The 19,715-nt window shown below is 48.0% G+C and overlaps 1 protein-coding gene across 13 annotated transcripts in view; it reads left to right on the forward strand.

The window, feature by feature from the left end:
• Cracr2a (calcium release activated channel regulator 2A) overlaps window positions 1-19,715 on the forward strand; it is a 113,173-nt gene that overhangs the window by 51,693 nt on the left and 41,765 nt on the right. For 11 of the 13 annotated variants that reach the window (XR_003956226.1, XR_001785146.2, XR_001785147.2 and 8 more), the window contains 3 exons: window positions 13,081-13,171; window positions 16,985-17,080; window positions 19,046-19,233. Coding sequence is in view for 8 of the 13 variants with exons in the window: in NM_001368877.1 (NP_001355806.1) it covers window positions 13,081-13,171; window positions 16,985-17,080; window positions 19,046-19,233 (375 nt within the window). In the remaining 5 variants the exon portion in view is untranslated. Of the gene's footprint in view, window positions 1-13,080; window positions 13,172-16,984; window positions 18,250-19,045; window positions 19,234-19,715 lie in introns of those variants that run through there. The other 2 variants (XM_006506351.4, NM_001033464.4) reach the window with 2 other exon arrangements.

Consider the following 19,715-nt stretch of genomic DNA (forward strand, 5'->3'; position numbering starts at 1 on the left):
AGGAATAGATGGGAAGGAGACTTGGAATCAGACAGAAAGCAGCTTGGATCTTGGTTCTGCCACGTGTTAACTAGCTGTGCAACATACACCGAGTTGCTGAACGTCTCTGAACCTCAGCTTCCATTATCTGTAAGGGATATGGTACAGCATACATTTCACAGAGCTGGTGGTGCCAGTGGGATCACACTTGTGTCTAAACACCATGAATGTCAAAAAACAAAAACAAAAACAGAAACAAAAACACCCTATTGATCAATTTGGGAGTTTGTCTGGCTAGAGGAGAAGGTCAAGTGTATTCCAGATGTTGCATCCTGAGCCTGCATCTCGACGCCGTGCCGTGAGCACTGTGTATAAACCTCAGAAGTTGGGGCTGGGAATCAGGATATCTGGGTGTTACCTTGCTCAAGTCTCTCTTGGCCTCTTTGACCCTCTGTTTTCACGTCTGGAAAGTGAGGGATAAGGACTAGTGCCCCCCACCCCACCCCCCACCCCCGTCCTCAACATTGATGGCTTTGCTGGGTGGAGCTGCAGCAAAGACTGTCAGCTTCTCCCAGGAAGGTGGTCTCTCTGTTCCCTAAGGAGAATTGCTACCTGAATGGAGAGGCCATTGGCTTGCCTGGCTTGTGCTCCCAGGCACAAGCTTCTGTTAGCCCCATCCCTGCAAAGAAAGCAATACTGTGGAGCTTCATAGCCTCACACTTCATAGCCTCACACCCATCTGAGAGTGGCTGCAGGAAGTACTCAGACCCTAATTTAGTCATTATGTTTAACATCCTTGACATGAGAGTCACGGCCACTCTTGGCGGTATGTTCAGAACCATCCCCACCCTCCTTGCTCCTCCTCTGACCATAGTCCTGCTGGCTGAGACTGATCATGGCCAGCTCCGGCAGGGTGGTGCTGTGTGCTCTCGGCCAGTCTCATCCCGGGGCCTGACCCTCTGGCTGCAGAACCAGGGAGCTGCAGGTAGTAGGGAGTAGAACACTCACTCGGGAAAGAGGAAGAACTAGAGTTCTTACTCTCTGGCCACATACAAGCTGTGTGACTATAAGCTATTTGCTTTCCCTCTCTCTGCATGAACTTTTTGTTGACAATGAATGTGAATGGGGAGTGTTTCTTTCAAACCCTTTGAGTGTGAAAAAAAAATTGGATCTTCTACCAGAAAGAAGAAATGTATTTTTTTTTTTTGCAGTCTTTACACACTTATTTATACATACAACTGAAGGCTAAGTTTTATAAGCTAGCTCCTGCTTTTGTTTCATGGGACAATGAGATGTTCTATTAGAGGCTTATAAAAGTCTCATCTATTCTATTAAAAAAATTGGTCATGCCTTGTCAGTGGGCCAGATGGTCTGTAAGGTACCGTGTGCTCCATAACCTTGGCAGCTCAGAAAGCAAATGAGAAACTGGAAATGGGGTGTTGAGCCCTTAAATGGTCTCTCTGCAAATAACACACAAGGCGGGGCTTCGAGTTTGTTAGGGGAGGATGCATCCCAGCTGCAGGGAAAGAATAGACTCAGAGGGAAACGCTTTAGAATGGAGGTTGGAAACAGAGCATTCTGGGAATGTTGTGTCCCGCTGAGCTGCCAGAAAGTCTCCAGCTCTGCCAGAGTCCGGCAGGTGTGACATTTCAATCACATCTAAATCACATCGCCTGTCACAGAGGCTGGAAGTGACAGAAATAAGTCACGGCTGCTGTGTGACCCCTGTGTGTTACCACTGGGTACCATTTAATTAGGACCTCCTCTGTGCCAGGCTCTGGGTTAGTCACCATCTTTGAGGAGTGGGGGCATGGTCACTCTGACTAGGCAGATGCAGAAGAAATCTGCCCAGTCCTGCCCTGGATGCCCCGACTGGAGCTCTGGGCAGTGTGGCCACAGACATAGACAGGTTCTGCTGCTTCTCTTTGCAGCTGCACAGCTTGCGTCTGCCTCCCATGGGACCCAGAGATGACTCCCAGGGGAGTGTGAGCGTGGTCTTCCTCTGATTGGCTGAGGTACAGGGGAGTGTGAGCGTGGTCTTCCTCTGATTGGCTGAGGTACAGGGGAGTGTGAGTGTGGTCTTCCTCTGGTTGGCTGAGGCACAGGGGAGTGTGAGCGTGGTCTTCCTCTGGTTGGCTGAGGCACAGAGGAGTAAGTGTGATCTTCCTCTGGTTGGCTGAGGCACACACTCCCTATCCTCAGTTCCCCAGCTGGACTGGAAACCTTGGGCTACAGCTTTGCTACAGTAAGTGGGGAAAGCCCTTGCTTCCTCATGTCCATTCCCAGGTTGTGAGAGGGAGAGGATGCCCCTGAACGAGGAGATGGTTGGGGAAACATTGACATGTTGACATCTCAAACCAACCCCAGAGTGTGCTGGGATGTTGTCAGAAAGAGCTGGGGTTTGCCTCCCCTTGTTGCCATGGATATAGATGAAATAGGAGGAGACATGTCTGAGAGCATCGATCTCTTTCTACTGTGTTTGCATGTCAGTTGGGAGTAGCCTCAGTCTCAAAAGGCCAGGCAGGAAACAAAGCCAAATGGAAGAGCCTGGACTAGAACCCAGGGCTTCTGCCCAGTGTTCAGTGAAAACCGCTCCCTGAATGTGGGTGTTCCACAGCACCTCACCTGCTGCTGCCTCTTACATTCTCAGACATTCATTTGGCTTTGGTGTTCTCTCTCTCTCTCTCTCTCTCTCTCTCTCTCTCTCTCCCTCCCTCCCTCCCTCCCTCCCTCCCTCCCTCTCTCCCTCCCTCCCTCCACCATGCAAATGAGCACCACCTCCCGGAATGCATGTGAGCTATGCTTGCTGGCCTAAGGGGTATATCAGTTACCTGCCAAGAAGCTGGTGACTTAAGGGAGGGAGGACTGATCTTGGCTCACGGTTGGAGGATGTACATTCCATCGTTAAGAAGGAATGGCTGGGGATGGCTCTGGCGAAGCATGATGGCTTACTCACATCTCGGTAGATCAGAAAGCACACACGCACACACACAAGTGGGAGCTCACATGCATGGTATGGAGGGGCAGAGAGAGAGAGAGAGAGAGAGAGAGAGAGAGAGAGAGAGAGCGCTAAAACAAGTGAGGTGTTAACCCAAGACTCACTTTTCCACCATTCCACCGAGGCCTCGCCTCCTAAAGGCCCTACAGTGCTGCTATCTAGGAATCAAGGTTTCAAACCCATAAGCCTGTGGACACATTTCATACCCACAGCATAGCAGGACATGTTAGACGTGTGGAAGAGTTTCCGGCTACCAGAATTAGGAAGATTTTGCTATGGAAAGGGTATTCAGCTCTCATCTTTTTCTGGAAACAAAAAGAAGCTAGCAGTGTCTGAGTGGCATGAGACGATGGAGCCATGAGCATCACTTGGATTCAGACGAATCTTGTGAATTATAAGGATGTCAGGATCCCACCTCGGAGGAGTTCAGTTCACTAGAATGTGGGTAAGAGTTTGATGGCTGTTTTTTTGTTTTTTTTTTTTTTTCCAATTGGGGTGAAGATATGTCATGTTTTGTCTGGAAATGGCCTGAAGCTGACTCAGGCATTCCCACAGTTCCATGGCCTAGAAATACTGGCCTGGCTTCCTGGTCTGTGTCAATGGAGGACGACACTTGTCTTTGATGGGCTCCATGTCTGTCTCAGTTCCTCGTCTGCCTAGGCTCACCTTGCCCATTTAAAGCCACAGGTAGTGTCTAGGTGCCATTGGACCTTTAATTAAAGCCCCACACAGCTAGCATCCAAGCCCTTCCTGCCCAGAGTGTCTTCCTTAGACTTCAGAAAGGGGACGTGACAGGGACAGCTTATTTCACAGTAGAACAGGCATCCTGCTGGAGCATCCGTTAGTCACCCTCTGATCACCATATTCCCTGGCACGGAGCTCTAGAAACAGGGAAACTCTAGCAGGGGAGAGAAGCCAGCATGTCCTTGGCCTTGACTCCAAACAGAATAACAAAGTGTTTTGTATATGGCAGGTGTCCCTTGCATGCCGCAGGTGCTCCCTGCCTTCTGGAGGGTCTCAGCTGGTGGCTGTCAAATGATGGCTTGTTGGAATCAGAGAGCATAGCTAACCACAAGTCCTAAACCCCTCCCTTAGGGGTTGTAAACTGTCCTAAACCCCTCCCCAGGGGGTGTAAACCTTCCTAAACCCCTCCCCCAGAGGTGTAAACCTTCCCAAACTCCTCCCCCAGGGGTGTAAACCTTCCCAAACTCCTCCCCCAGGGGTGTAAACCTTCCCAAACTCCTCCCCCAGGGGTGTAAACCTTCCCAAACTCCTCCCCCAGAGGTATAAACCTCTGAGTGCCAGAGCCTACAGGTGGCTGTGAAACAGATAGGCTGCAGACCACACTTTGAGACACGCTACTCCAGTTTGTTCTTGCAGAAGGCATCCACAGAAGCCAACACATGCACACACGCACGCACGCACACACGCGCCAAAAAAGATTCGTCTGAATCCACACAGTTCAGGATAGCCTCATCATTCCATGCCCCCTCGGAGACTGCTAGTTTCTTTTTGTTAGCCCACAAAAGCTGTATTCCAGGCTGCCCTTCTAATCTGCAGCTTTGGTCATGTGCATAGGTCGAGGCAGGGGATTCTTGGTGATGCCCAGGTTAATCAAAGGCAGGAGTTTTATGGGCATCATGTGATCTGAGGCAGAGACACATGGTTGGCATTTCCTGGTGAGCAAAGTGCTTCTGCTCTGTGCTGACCACAACCACAATTTGCAAACATGACCTGTGAAAAGTGGTTTGCCTTTGGGGATGAAAGAATGCCACCAGGGTGGTTTATAAAGGGGGTAGAGTCAGTCAGTTAAGGATCCATCTATCTTGAAATCTCACTCCTTCACAGAACTTTCTATACTCTTACAGTTTCCTTCCGTTCATCTGTACTCTAATACACGCAGAGAGACCAACCTCAAAGGGCCATGAAAAAAACAAAAAAACAAAACAAAACAAAACAAAAACCCTTAACTAGGTTTTTTGTTTGCAGCCCAAAGTCTGCAGTTGCCAGACAAAAACAGTAGGGGGCAGTGGTGAGTCTCCAGTCACAAAGCTGGCTGCCGCAGGACCTGCTTCCTTTCATTTTTTCCTTAAGAGTTCTCCAGCTGAAGGTCCTCACGCTGTGGTGAGGATGGGGTGGAGAGTGCATCGCGGGCTATATGGGGAAGGGCATCAAGCCCTCGCACCTTTGTCCAACGAGTGCCCTGTAATGCAGTTGGTCGCCACCCCTCACTCCTTGCCTGCACTTCCCAGAAGCCAGACTCCAGGTGGAGTTGGGAATGCAGAGAGTCTTAGCTGCAAATGTCTATGGTCAGTTTCACTGCTAAGGCTGCTTGGGGGAAGCATAGCAGGGTGGTGGGCAGTGGGGAAACCGTGGGCCTCCAGAGTCAAAGCCTGGATTCTTCTATTCATCTGTCACCCATCTGAGTCGTTTTCTTCATGGATAAGCAAAAAGATTTGGGTTGGAAATACATGAGTTCTTTATAAAAATGTTTTAAATTCTTTTTATCTTTATTTATTGTATGTGTGAGAGAGAGACTGTGTGCCTCGGGGTGTTTGTGACGGCAGCTTCCAGGAACTGGCTTTCTGTTTCCACTGTGGGCTCACAGGATTGAACTCTGGTCATCAGACTTGTGAGTCAAGTGCTTTTACCCGCTGAGCCATCTTGCAGGCTGTGCACACTCTACCAGAGTTTCTGCTGTCTGTGATGGTGAAAGGGGCTCCGTGTCTTTGCAAACCAGGGCCTCCAACCAAGTCCAGTCTCAAAGAGACACAACAGAATGACAGCCAGCCTGGGCCAGGAGCTGGCTCTGAGACTGCCTGAGTTCAAGCTCAGGGTGAGGCTTGTCCAAAATAGAGAGTTGCTACGTCTTCTCTCCAAGGTCAAGGCCACGCCTTCATTTAGTCTTTGGAAGGTTTTGTATATACCCTTGCCAAGAAGACTCTCTGCTCTTGGACTAAATGGCTTCAGAGACCTTTCAAAATCCCTAACACCCTTAGGTAAAGGCTGAGGAGAGAGAAGGCAGAGACACAGTATTTTGACCTGTTTTGACATGGCCTTGTCTGCGGCAAGAGCCTGGCTCTGCAGACTGCTAACGGGAGCCCCCATGGTGCCGAGTGCCAATGCTTTTCTTCCTGTGGCACCGTCATCTCCAAGGTGCAAAGTACTCTGTGAAGGTTAATTAATTTTCACAGCCCTCATGGGAGGCTGGCAAGGTAAGTTATTGCTAACTGCATCTCACCTTTGAGTTTTTGCAAATGATCTTAGAAAGGTCTGCCAGCCAGGAGCTTACTCTAGAGTTAGTTTCTCCTTTCCTCTCACAGATTCCATCCTTAGCACTCATTTGCCTAAGATCACACACACAGACACACTCTCTCTCTCTCTCACATACACACACACACACTCTCTCTCTCTCTCTTTCTCACACACACTTTCTCTCTCTCTCTCTCTCTCACACACACACACACACACACACATACAGAGAAATGCTTATACACACAGACATAGAAACAGGCATGAATGTATACACACTCACACAGACATGCACATGTCCACACATTCATACACACAGAGACATAAATACACACACTCATACACACAGACATACATGAACAGACATACAAACAGAGAGAAATACACGTGCAGACAGACACACTCACACAGGGTGATACACACAGACATGTATACACTCGTTTACACACAGAGATAAATACACACATTCAAACACAGAGACATACACACACAGACACACAGACACAGAGAAACACATGTGCACATACTCTCACACACAGGGAGATAAAAACCAGACATATACACACTCTCTCTCTCTCTCTCTCTCTCTCTCTCTCTCTCTCTCTCCCTCTCTCTCTCTCTCTCTCACACTCCACCCGTGGTAATCTTACAGGAGGGAATATTTGCCACAGTCAGACATCTCAGGTGATATGTTACCCTCTGACTTAGAATTGGGATTTCCATCCTGGCTTCCACGAGTCCGCGTTCACCCAGTGTACATTGATGTATGGTTTCCCTCCAGTTGCTACTTGTCCCTGGTTGATGTTTAAAGAATCTGTGGAGTAATAACTCTCAAGATGGTGGTCCCAGAGACTTTATTTAACTAGAATTTACTAACTGCGTTGCATCTACTGCCTGTTCTAGATCATTCCACGGGCCTTTTTAGAAACCTCATTAACAAACATTATGATGAACTGTAACAACTTCATTCTGGTTTTTCCGATGCATAAACTTGGAGATTACTGGTGTGATGTGACTTGGCCAAAGCCAGAAAACTTAAATGTCAGAACTAGACCTCCTAGTTGCTGGTCTGGTGAACCGTAAGGCAAACACAGCTGTCTCAGCAAATGGGTTCTCGCCTGAGTATTGCGGTGCCTTCCACAGCACTATCCAGCCATCGCAGTAGCCTTGAGGGAGGATACATGTTAGTGCTCATGGCTGTTGCTGCCTCTGGATGGCCACCTCACCACACTCCTGTCCTTCTGCCTCAATGAGAACTCCTTCCTTCCTCCTTCCCTGTCTGCTCTATCTGCCTCCTTCCTGTCTCTCCCTCTTCCTTAGCTTACATTACTACCACCAGAGAGCAGAGGGTAATTAGTCATCCCTGGGGGTTGGGTACAGCAGGAGTGTCTTAGGAATGGCTAGCAGAAGGATGGTTGGCTAGTTAAGCCCTCATATTACTAGTAGCTCAGAAGCATAAATAAAAGAAGGTGCAAAGGACTATTTTACAGCAATATAAGATTCCATCCAGAAAGAAAATTCAGTTCTTGGGAAGGTGACCTATGAGGATAGTTCTAAGCATGGGGCCAGCCTGGGCTACAGAGCAAGACCATCTCAAAACAAACAAACAAATCACGCATGAGCGGGGTGCATACACAAAAACGTACGTGTGCATGCAGGAGCCCCCAAAGATTCTAAATATATAAATCTTTATGTGCCAAATAACACAGCAGTAATGGATACAGGAAGGAACTTTCAGAGAAACAAAGAAAATTAGATTTTAAAAAATAGACTTTTCAAAGCTGACAAACACTTCAGATTCGACACACTAGTCAGGCAAAAATGCATTGAAAGCAAGCAGTATTTAAAAGGCAGGGAGCATTTCAAATTATGGAGCAGCAAGATGAAGGCATGAATGTAAAATCATGTACCTTAAAGGGGAAATGTTTATTCTTCTTCTCACGGAAGTTATAAAAAATTAATAATGTTTTTGGCTACAGATAAAAGGTTAATAGATTCCAAACAGTAAACACTTTTACAATGTATTCTAAAACACTGTAAGACAAGAAATAAAAAGTTAGCATAGCTTAAATAAAACATTTTTGTATGGTTAGGGTGTAGCTTGATAGTAAAGTACTTAGCCAGAATATGTGTAAAAGCCTAGGATCAGTTCCCCAATAATCAACACACACAGACATAGACAGAGACACAGACACAGACACAGACACAGACACAGACACAGACACAGACACACACACACACACACACACACACACACACACACACACAGAGAGAGAGAGAGAGAGAGAGAGAGAGACAGACAGACAGACAGACAGACACTGTGAGACAGAGAGATAGAGCGACAGAGAGAAAAGAACCCACAAAAGATTGGCAGGGGTAGGAGGGAGCTAACAGGGGAGGCATTGAAAGTAATCAGAACACATTACATACATGAAATTGTCAAAGAGACTAATTTAATTCTTTTTTTAAAACCCTCAGATAAATGAAATCATTAAAACAAGCATCATGGATAATTTAGCTTCTATTTTGAGCAGAAGCTAAATTTGTAATGTCAATAAAACATAGAAGGTCATGGAGTACACTGGATGGCCAAGTGGGATCTAGGAACATAATGCTGATAAAACATGGAGTCTAACAGGATGACAGGGGGTATTCTCCTGTGTCCAGAACACAAAGGCAGAGACTAAAGAGATACGGGTTAATGCTACTTTCTTTAAAGAGAAAGACATCATCACATAGAATTTAGAAGTTTTAACTGACGAAATCCATCAGTTGTGATGCTGCTGCCAAGCAAAGCTAAAGGGGATTTTCAGCTGCGTGGATAGATATGCACACCGAGGACAATCGAGGCAACAGTCAGCTCCACCCTGTGCAATCACACGTATACACTGGGCACTGGGATTGGGGCTCCAGTAGCCTGAAGAGCTCTGTTCAAAGAAAACTGGGGGCGGGGGGGGGGTGGGCTTGCAAAAGAAATTCTACGCAGAACAAGGTGGGAGGAGAGAAAGATGTGGCCTGATCCAAGTTGTCCTCTTGAACTTGAAGCTGTTTTAAAATTTATAGAGGCATTTTGCGTTAAAGAGCACAGTCAAAGGAACACAAATTTTCATGACTCAGAATATTCCAAAGATGACAGAATTGCACAGAAAAAAAGACAAGCCAGTCCCCAGTCAAAGAAAGTGTTCTGACCTACTCGGTGTTAATAGAAGCAATGGTTATCTTTTAAAGATTTATTATTTTATTTATGAATGTGTGCACACACATTTATGTCACGTTCATGCATGAGCCCTAGAAGGTGGGAACAGGATCCCCCAAGAACTAGAGTAATAGGCTGTTGTGAAGCATCTGGTATTGGTGCAGTGCTCTTAAATGCCGAGTCATCTCTATAACCTATGGCAAGGATTTTAACACAAGCTTTAAAGACAGAGCTGCTAATCCTATAATTCTTCAATTCATCGGAATCTATGTTCTTCACTATGGTTTGTTAGCATCTGAGTTGATATCCAGACTGTAAAGTGCGGTCTTACAAGTTTTCAGTGTTAGCCTCTTGAGTCTAAGAGGCTAATATATTATTATATTATGGGTAATATAATTTGGGAATTTATAATTTAACAGAGACTGAGCCCCCAGTGAAACCCACATAGATCAGGACAACTTAAAAAAGATCCATGTAAATGGATAAATGAAGGCACAGGGTGTCCTAGGAGTTCAGACAGGGTGCTATCGAGGTTGGAAAGGTGGGTGAGTCCTCTTAGAGACCACTTCGAAGTCTCAGTGTGTGTGTGTGTGTGTGTGTGTGTGTGTGTGTGTGTGTGTGTGTGTGTGTGTTGTGTGCTAAGAGCAGATTTGCAGTCATGGGGACAACGATGCCCAGGCTCTGCAGACACCACAGGCCACCTCTTCCCTTGGACTGCAGAGTGTGGTGCACCTGGCTAAACTGCTGCATGACACACGCACAAGTCTTTTTGTAGTATCCTGGCCCTTGCTGCACTCCCAGCCACTGTGGAGCTCCCACACCTACACACAGCCCAGCTCTGCAGCTCCTGCTATGCCCAGCCAGAGCCTCTGACAGACTCTGATGGGAGCTTTTAGCAAGTAAGCCTTTGCGTCCTCTCCCGGTGCCTCTGAGCTCTTCCAAACCCAGCCCCTTCATCCTTAAAAGCAAACACTTCCTCCTCTCTACCGTGCATCTCCTGATCCCAGTTACAGCAATAAATAATTCCATGTGTTTTTTAGGGCATTGTGGTTCTGGGTGCTCTGGGCATTCACTTTTTCCTCAGTCCACCAGGACAGTGCTGGAAAGAGTGTTGGGGCAGGAGCTACCTGGGAGGACATCACAGCACTTGCTCAAGGTCACACTGAGGAGACAAGCCTGTTCTGGAATAAGAGTCCTCTGACTCTTGAGCAGCTTAGTGATACTTTACTGAAAATGGCACCTTCATGTTCCCATCCCTGGGACTTTCTGTGTTCTGACCTAGGAGGATAATGGTGTCATTAGGCCTGCAGAATCTCCCAGGAGGCCTGAGTCCACAGAGAAGTCTGGATGGGTCCAACATCACTGGTACCCATCAAGGGCTTCTTCATGGCCGGGTCAGCTTTTGCAAATGAGGGCTAGCATTGAACACTAATCGGAGGCTATGTCTGCTTTCATTTCATTTCTCTTATAATGGTTTGTAATATAAGTTCATTCCAGACAAGCGGGCTGTCATGTGAGCATGGAAAAGCATCAAGAGTATTAATTCAATCAAGTAAAACTTAGAACAAAATTAATATAACACACTTAATGGTATCGTAGAATTAATGTTCAGCAGGGCTGTTAAGCATAGATGGTAAACAGCTTATACGAATGACTCTAATTAGAATCAGAGCAGAGCCAAATCAGTTTTTAAGTTGCTCTCGTCCTGTTTTATTAGTTCTCCGGTATTTATGTAGTTGCATTTTGCTGCCCAAAATTTTAGTTGATGTCATTTTCTATCCAGCATCTGGGCTGTTTCAAGAGTGTAAAGGTAATTTAGGGCCGAAGAGACCCCACCTTACTTCCTTTGAACTACGTCTACTCCTGACCTTGGGGTGTCCTTCTCACTTTGCCTCCACGGCTTCCTTTCTGTCCCGATGGGTTAGCTGAGAGGAACAAGCTCACATACCTGTCATTTACAAGAAGAGATGTCTTACTCTTTGTCCAGAGGAACCTTTCCATTCCCTGGATGCTGAGCAGATTCATAGACAGCCCTGAATTGTGAAATCTGGAAAGACCGGCATCTTCGCTGAGCACAACCCGAAACCACTGTGCCATTGCTTCAAGTTTCTGGCTTTGGGGAGAGCAGTGAGCTGGAATTCAGAGTCTGAGATGCTGTCTGGGACCATGGCTCTCAAGCCAGTGTTTTTGTCTGGGTCCAGCGCTTGGTTTCTCAAGAGCTGGAAAAATGCCAGTCAAAATGGTTTATCCGTGTTGCTTACTTAGTGTTTACATGTGGTGAAGCCCACTCCCTGAAGAAGAAGATAGGACAGTGACTGGGCCATGGAAAAGCCTGGAACAATAATGGAAGCCTGGCCTTAGATGGGAGTCCAAAGTGAACATGGGACGAGGGTGAAAGGGTGGAGGGCTCAGGGGAGTAGTTACATTCTTATCCTTTACGTTTGTCCAGGTATCTTCCCAGTACTTCTTAGAGCTGAAGATGAGGCTGCTTCCTCTGTTAGTAGCATGACCATCCATGAAGGTCACAGTGTGAAGGTCACAGTGGGCCTGCCAGCTTGGAGTTTAGTGTTGCAAGTGACATTGTGTGTGTGTGTGTGTGTGCACTACACCTTCAAAATGGTTCTTGAGAGCCACAATGCCAAGCTGGAGTTCTTTCTACAAGAGAGGGGAAAGAATAGGAAGTGAGGGCCAGAGGGGAGGTTCTCCATGCATGGCCAGAGAAAAGTTGTGAAAATGTTGCTACCATGGCCTGGAAGGTAGCTCTGTTGGGGAAGAGCTTGCCTTAAAAACACCAGGACCTGAGTAGTTCCATTCTCAGAAACCACATAAGAAAGAGAGGGAGAGGAAGAGGGAAAAGGAGAGAGAGAGGGAGAGGGAGAGAGGAAGAGGGAGAGGAACGGAGGGAGGGAGGAGAAACATCCAGGTATAGTGGCATGTGCTTATCCCCCTACTCACTTCATGCCCTATGGGCTCTCATGCTGCGGAGAGGTTGCTGAGAGATGGAGCAGGAATAGGTCACCTCAGTGTCATCCCCAGCCATTAACCAGCACCACCAGCCTCCTGCTGTGCATCTCTGGCCCTGTGCCCGGGATGGCATGAGACCCCTTCCTTTGCATAGACCTTCATCCTCAGGAAATCTTTGGGAACAGTGTGGACTTAAGCTCACAATTGCACTAGCGCCCTCTGGTGGTACAGTGTCAGGCTTGGTGTAGAAAAGTAGAGAAGGCCCCCAAACTGGAATGGGATTCACTGAGGTGCTGAGCAGGAAGGATCCCTACCGGGTGCAGTTTCAGACTGTCTACCTGCAGAGGTATCAGCGTAGGGATTGAAAGTGCAGGAGACCAGGGCTCAGAGTAAAGCAGAGTCAAGGAAGAAATGTGGGGTGTATCTGTATTGGGAAGTGCCCTGGTGGTCTGGCACTGATCTGGAAGACAGCAGGCTCACGATGCCTTTTAGCAACCACAGTCTATGTAGCTGGCCTCTGTGAACAGCAGCCTTGCCTGGTTAGTCAGCCTTGAAGGACTGAGCCTTGGCTGGCCTGACTTACACAGTCCCTCAACTGTTCATGGCCCCAGGGTCTCAGCTCCAGGAACTATGGCTGTGGGATAAGTGGATCTTGGGGAAACCCTGTCAGCTTCTTCATTTGTCCCTCCAGGAAAATTGCTGCTTACGATGAAGAAATCCAGCATCTCTATGAGGAGATGGAGCAGCAGATCAAAAGTGAGAGGGAGCAGTTCCTCCTGAAAGTGAGTGTTTCACTCCTATGCCGCGTGCTAGGGGACGGCTAACTGGTAGACCTGCCTACTCTGAGTACCTTTCCCTAGTAAGAAGGATCCTAGCTCCTTCTTGTGACCTTTTCTTTTTCTGCTTTAATGTTCAGGCATTTACCACCTCCAAGCAAAGTATGTAGAATACATATTTACTTTTATTCCATATTGTCTGTTTCTTCCTCCTAGCATGTAAGTTTATTTGCTTACTAATTCTGCCTCGGTTACCTGAGCATGTCTGGGCTATAGGAGATGCCCCGTGGGTGTTTGCTCAATCAATGTGTGAGTGAGCATGTGAATGCATGGAGGTGTGCATGGATGGACTGACAGGAGGGAATGGAGGAAAAAGGGGAGAAAAGGAGGGAGGGAGCCAGGAAGGAGAGAGGGTAAATGGATGGATGGGACTGATGGATGGAATGGATGGATAGATGACTGGATGGATGGGTGGATAGATGGAATGGATGGATGGATGGATGGATGGATGGATAGATGGATAGATAGCTGAAGAAAGATAAATGTATGGATTTTGTTGGATGGATTGGAGAGAAGGAGAAGAAAGGAGAGGGAGGGGGAGAGAGAGAGAGAGAAAAGAAGAAGAAGAAGAAGAAGAAGAAGAAGAAGAAGAAGAAGAAGAAGAAGAAGAAGAAGAAGAAGAAGAAGGAGAAGAAGAAGAAGAAGAAGAAGAAGAAGAAGAAGAAGAAGAAGAAGAAGAAGAAGAAGAAGAAGAAGAAGAAAATGGGAAGAAGAAAAAGGGAAAGAAGCAAGCAAGGAAGGAAGGAAATGTGTGATGGATGAGTTACAGAGCATACCTCTGCAGCTAAAGCAACCTAGACATTGGCCGTCACTCAGCTGACATCACTCAGCTGACATCACTCAGCTGACATCTGTACCTACCTAGCAGTTCCATCAAAACCTACCAGCCCATCTTATTCCCTAAATAGCAGCCCCAAAGGAGGCAGTGATTAGAGATGAGGCTTCTTACCCTTTCCTCTTAAAAACTGGAAAACACAATCACCAAGGGAACCCAGTGCCCACCATCCTCAGCACCATGAGAGAAGATGTGAAGCTTGCATCCTCTGTTCCTGGTGTGCCCCTATTCTTTGTGTACCCCTGAACCTAGTGTATGCCTGTCGCTGGTATATCCCTGTTCCCAGTGTACCTCTGCTCTGTTGCAGCCATGTCCCTGGTATACTCCTGCTTCTAGAGCACCCTGGTTCCTAGTGCATCCCTGTTCCCAACACACCCCTGATCTCAGCATGTTTCTATTCCCAGAGCACCCTTTCCTAGTATACCCTGGGTGTGTTCCTATACTGTGCCCCTGTTCCCAATGTATCCCTGTTCTGGTGCACCCCCATTCATAGTGAACCCCAGTAACCAGACCTCTGAGCCTTTGTCTTTCCAGCCCTTGTTGTTGTTTTAGGAGGTGGGGACTGGCGAGGAGCCTCTCCTTTACCAAACCCAAGCTGAGCAAGATGTGTTTTGGTATATCCCACTTTTAAAAAGGATTCGGGAAACTGTTCTCCCTTCTACTGTCTGCCCTACTCTGTGAGCTTTTAGCAGGAGGTTGCTGGTCTTGGCTGCTGCCTCTCGATGCTAAGCCCAGGCTATTGTCTCAGGCTCTTCCCCTTGATCCAGATTTCAATTTTCGGCTGCTTTGGATTATCCGCATCGCTGCTCCACTTAACGTCACAGACACCATTCATGCTGCAGGGAAATCTGAATGCCTTCCAGAAATATCTGGCCGGAGCCCTCCCTGGAGGCTTGCCAACTATTCCAGACCACCCCCATTGTCCTTCAGTGCCTTAAACCATTCTGGCGCTCTCAGTGTTCAGGGAAACTGGATGTGTATGTGGCAAATGGAAGCCACACACACACCCATCAGCGGGTGTAAATTAGCTTCCAGCAACAGCAGTTCTACAACCTACTATAGAAAAGTCACCTCCCTCAAACCTGTGACAGACTGCAGAGGAGACAAGCTCAGGGCGCATGTTGTCCCCTCCGCCCAGGTCATGCCTGTAACTAAGGTATGCTTCCAACAACAAACGATGGGTACAGGCATGGGGTCTGGGAGTGAGCAGAGGTTGTGTGAAAAGGAATTAAGGGCCAGTTAGCATCATTTCAGATGGCTTGGCTCTGCGTCTATGTCTCCTCATGCCCTCTCCTTTCTCAGTTCTACATATCCAGCTCAGAGAGCTCAGTGCTCACACTAGAGCTTCCGCTGTGAACATGAAGACTCCAAGGATGACTTTGGCAGCACCAGTAAGCCTTTAGATGTAGAATTCATTGGTCCCAGAGTTTGGATAAGGAGGATACCATCTGTGACATCATAGAAAAGGCCAGATCCTCTGACCACCCTTTGGATGCTGGCTGTACCTATATCAGTACATTTGACCATGAGAAAAATATGCTCTCATTTGCAACCCACCACTCCAGGTTGGGGGATGCCCTTCAATGTTGTCCTGATAGGGTTAAGAGCATACTCCATGACACCTGTACGGGATTCAGAAACCACTTGCTGTTCCAGCCTTTTTCATGCATGAGGGACTTGCCCCATGCACAGTGGCTGAATGAACTAAGTAGGTCTCTTGCAGCTGATTCCCTTCAAACAAAGGTGAGGGCAGAGACTGTCTGAGTAGACCCCATGTGGGCCATTGCACAGAGTCCAAGTGTCGATGGGCACAAGCCTTCCTGTGTCACCTCTGCTCTATCATCTGGACATGACCAGAGGAGCCAGTAGCATCACTAGAAGAGGCGTGTGCCTTTGAGTAAAGGTGGCCCAAGGCTGGAGCTTGGAGCAACTGTTCTGCCAGACATGGTAACCAAGACCCTCATAGTTGCCCGGTACAGCATCTCATAGCTGGTCCCCTCTCATGCACATCTCTCTACCATTGGCCATTCCAGAGCTGCCAGTAGCTCCTGATGTGTTGTTTTTCCAGTATATTCAATAGCTCATCCCTACCTTGCCACAGTGGAGTGCTGCAAAGAGCAGAAGCAAAAGGCTATTGGCTTCTATTCCATAGAAATCCAGAATGAAGTGAAACAACTTAAATGCACAGTGCAGGGACTCAAACCCAAGTTTCCTGATGCAAAGCCTAGAGGTCTTTCACTCTGCCCGGCTCTGCTGAGAATGGTGGGTCTCTGAAACCCTGCACTATATCTGTGACACTAGAGCCAGCCATGGTCACATCTATACCCTCGGGACTTTGCAGATCAATGTAGAAAAACCCAGGCTAGGGTGTGAAGGGAAGAGCATGCTGAGAACAGGGCAGAGATGTCATGGGGAACATTGCTCAGGAGCCCTGAGTTGTGATGGACAAGCAGGGAGCACTTTGACCCTCCAGAAGGCAGAAGTAGTACATTGTGCCCAGAGCTGGTGTGGTTTAAGGGACCAGAGACAGTGTTTGTTCATTGTGAACCAGAATCTCCAAGTTGGAGGCTGTCTTAGTTACAGATGGTAGGCTGGTCAGTGAGTCAGACTCAGGCTCCTCTTCTCCCTGTACAGCTCCACCAGTGGCTGTCCTTTTGGGGTGGGAAGGCACAGGAGGACACTGTCACAGCACGTGGTCACATTCACAGAAAGTGCTCTAGCACATCTCAGAGCACTAATTTGGTCTTGTGTATCCTCACTGGTGGAGTAAGTGGGTCACTGAATCCTGAGGTTTCAGGGGAAGGGCCTCAAAGCAAAAAGGAATCGGTGGTCCAGCTGGTGAGGGAGTTCAAGTGCATGCTTACAAGGCTGGACACTAGGCGTGCCGAGTGTAGAACCCACTGTCTTCTTCTCCAACTTGGCAGGACACAGAGAGATTCCAGGCTCGCAGCCGGGAGTTGGAAAAGAAGCTGAGCGCCAAGGAGCAGGAGCTGGAGCGACTCAATCAGAAGCAGAGGAAGGTAGGCTACTGTGGAGACATCGTGGGCCCTCAGCTCTTCCAACTCAGCTTGCCTCTGCCTCACGCCCTCCACCATTCGTCCATGGATTTTTAACTTGCCCTGAGAAGACCTGTGTGTGTGCATGTGTCTTCATTTAAAGTCCCCACAAGGTGGATGTATCAACACATGCATGTAATAGCATCACTGGGAAGGCTGAGGCAGGAGGATTTTGAGTTCCGGGACAGCCCTGTGGATATAGTGCAGTGTGCAGCCTGAGCTTTATAATAATGAGACCCTGTCTCAAAATGCTAAAAATACCTTTAAATATTTTAAGATTTCAATTTACAACAAAAATCATAGATGGCCCCATTTAGAGCCACAGTTGGGTGGCTTTAGGGAAGTCCTGATAGTCCCTATGAATCACCCAACCCCTAGGGATCTGAGGGCAGCTTCACATAATTACACCCAAAGGTAATAATGTCTGCTAAGCCTTGAAGTTGGCTTAGGCATCCTGCAGAAGAAAAGAGGAAGTACAGAGATACTTGTGAAGTCACTGATGTTTCAGGGGGTGTGCAGACATATTTGTCCTCTTTGGCATAGCTGAAGACACCCCACAGCTGGAAAAGGCTCTTCAAAGAACTGCCCACAGGCATGGACAGGGTGCATGACCATCTCTGGGACACAGGTTAGATGCAAACACTGGTCACTTGCCCCTCAATGCCAGAGCAGAGAAACAGACTGCATGGTTTACTCTGCAGAGCAGCAACTATGCCTGGAGCCGAGGACACCTGGCTTGTGGTACCAAGTTGCCAGGCCAAGTGCCTTGCTCGGCGGTCTCTTCAGCAAAGCAAGAGCTCACGGAGGAGAGAGGCCATGAGAGCACTGGCCTCCAATCTCAGTTTGCCTATTCCCTGGAAGGAATCCAGTCCCTGACAGACCCAGACACTTGGCTCATCTTGGAACAGAGAAGCTGTTTGTAGCTACATGTGAGCATAAGCTTGAAGACCCCCTGGCTAAGGCTGGAGATGCTGCCCCTGCTGATCGCTAAGCTTTGGGTCTAACTGTCTAGAGGTTGCAAACCCTGGGAATCAACCTGCCGTCTTTCCGTCCTCTGTCCACAAGGGCCTTGCCTCACTAAGCTTCCTCTCGCACACGCATTAAATTCATAGCAATTAAATTTATCCCTCAAATGAGTGATTGCCACTCCATTTAATTACCACACGCTTGCCTGATAACACAGGAGCCTCGTGAGAGGCTCACGGCATTCCTTGTTGCTGCCTTCCTCTCCTCACTGGCCACATTCATGAAACTAAATTTATTAGGATCTATTTGCCTTGGTGTGGTGCTTTGTCTGGTAAGGGTTGGAAGCTCCATAAAGCCTACTCACCAGCCCAGAAGAGCTGAAGTTCTCAAAGTCCATATTTTCAAAGTCACTTTAGGGATGCAAGAAAAGGCATAGGGTCTGTTTGACCTGGCTTGGAAATATCTAAGGTTAAGAATCTCCAAGGTCAGAGGCAGTCAAGCAAAGCTGTCTCTTAGATGAATGGAACTGGGCTCCTGTGGCTGAGAGAAAAAAATGGGAATGAATATATTCCCTATCTGTGTTCTCCACAGGGAAGGTGGCGTTATGATGAACAGCCACTTGCCTGCTCTCTGACCCCATCAGGAATCCAGGCAATGACATTGGCTTGGAGGACAAAAGGGACTTAGATGAGGTCTCTAGCCCATGGTGCCTTTGGGAGGGAAGATACGTGGAATTTTCACTACTAACAATCCTATAGTACAAGGTCATCCAAGGCCTGTCTAGAAGTCCCAGGTGGAGACAGGAAGGACAGACTGTGTTATGAAAGTCTGTCCTGCCTGCAGAAATGTCTACATGGGAGTGACAGAGCAAAGCAGCGCTAACTTGAGTTTGAAGGCAGAATGGGGCCGAGCCAGCGATGGCCCTGTCCCTGTCTATCCTTCCTCTCTGTCCCCTCTTTGTAGCTGGAAGGCCAGTGTGCAGCTCTACACAACGACAAGCACGAAACCAAGGCTGAGAACAGCAAGCTGAGACTCACTAACCAGGAGCTGGCCCGGGAGTTGGAGCGCACCTCCCACCAACTCCAGGAGGCCCAGCAGCAGCTGGAGAGCCTCCAGAGAGAGGCCTGCGAGCTGCAGCAGGAGAAGGAGATGTGAGTCCAGCCCCAGTCAGGGTGCAGTGCTTTGTGTTGGGAACTGGGATTTCCCCTCCCAGAGATGTTCCCTGGCCTGTGTATGAGGTGGAGAGTTGGGCTCCTTACTTCCAGAGATTGCCCTTCCCCTCTTTCTCTTCTTTCCTTCCCTTCTTCAAGCCTCACTATGTATCCCACCTTGGCCTTGACCTCTAGGGTGATAGGCATGACCACCCCCCCCACACACACACACACACACTCCTGCTGCTCCTACACTTGACCCTCTTCGAGGATCTGCGATTACTAAGCAAAGCAGCGCTGTGCTAGGCATAGCAGGATGTTCACAAGAAATAGCCCTTGACCCAGTTGCTTTCTGTTGCTGTACTAAAACACTAACCAAGACCAACCTGTGAGCGGAAAAGATTTATTGGCTTATAGGTTTCAATCTATCATCAGGAGAAGCCAAAGCAGGAAGTCAATGAAGAAACCCTGATGGCAGGAAC

Source organism: Mus musculus, chromosome 6 (assembly GCF_000001635.26).
Source record: "Mus musculus strain C57BL/6J chromosome 6, GRCm38.p6 C57BL/6J".
NCBI classification, from domain to species: Eukaryota; Metazoa; Chordata; class Mammalia; order Rodentia; family Muridae; genus Mus; species Mus musculus.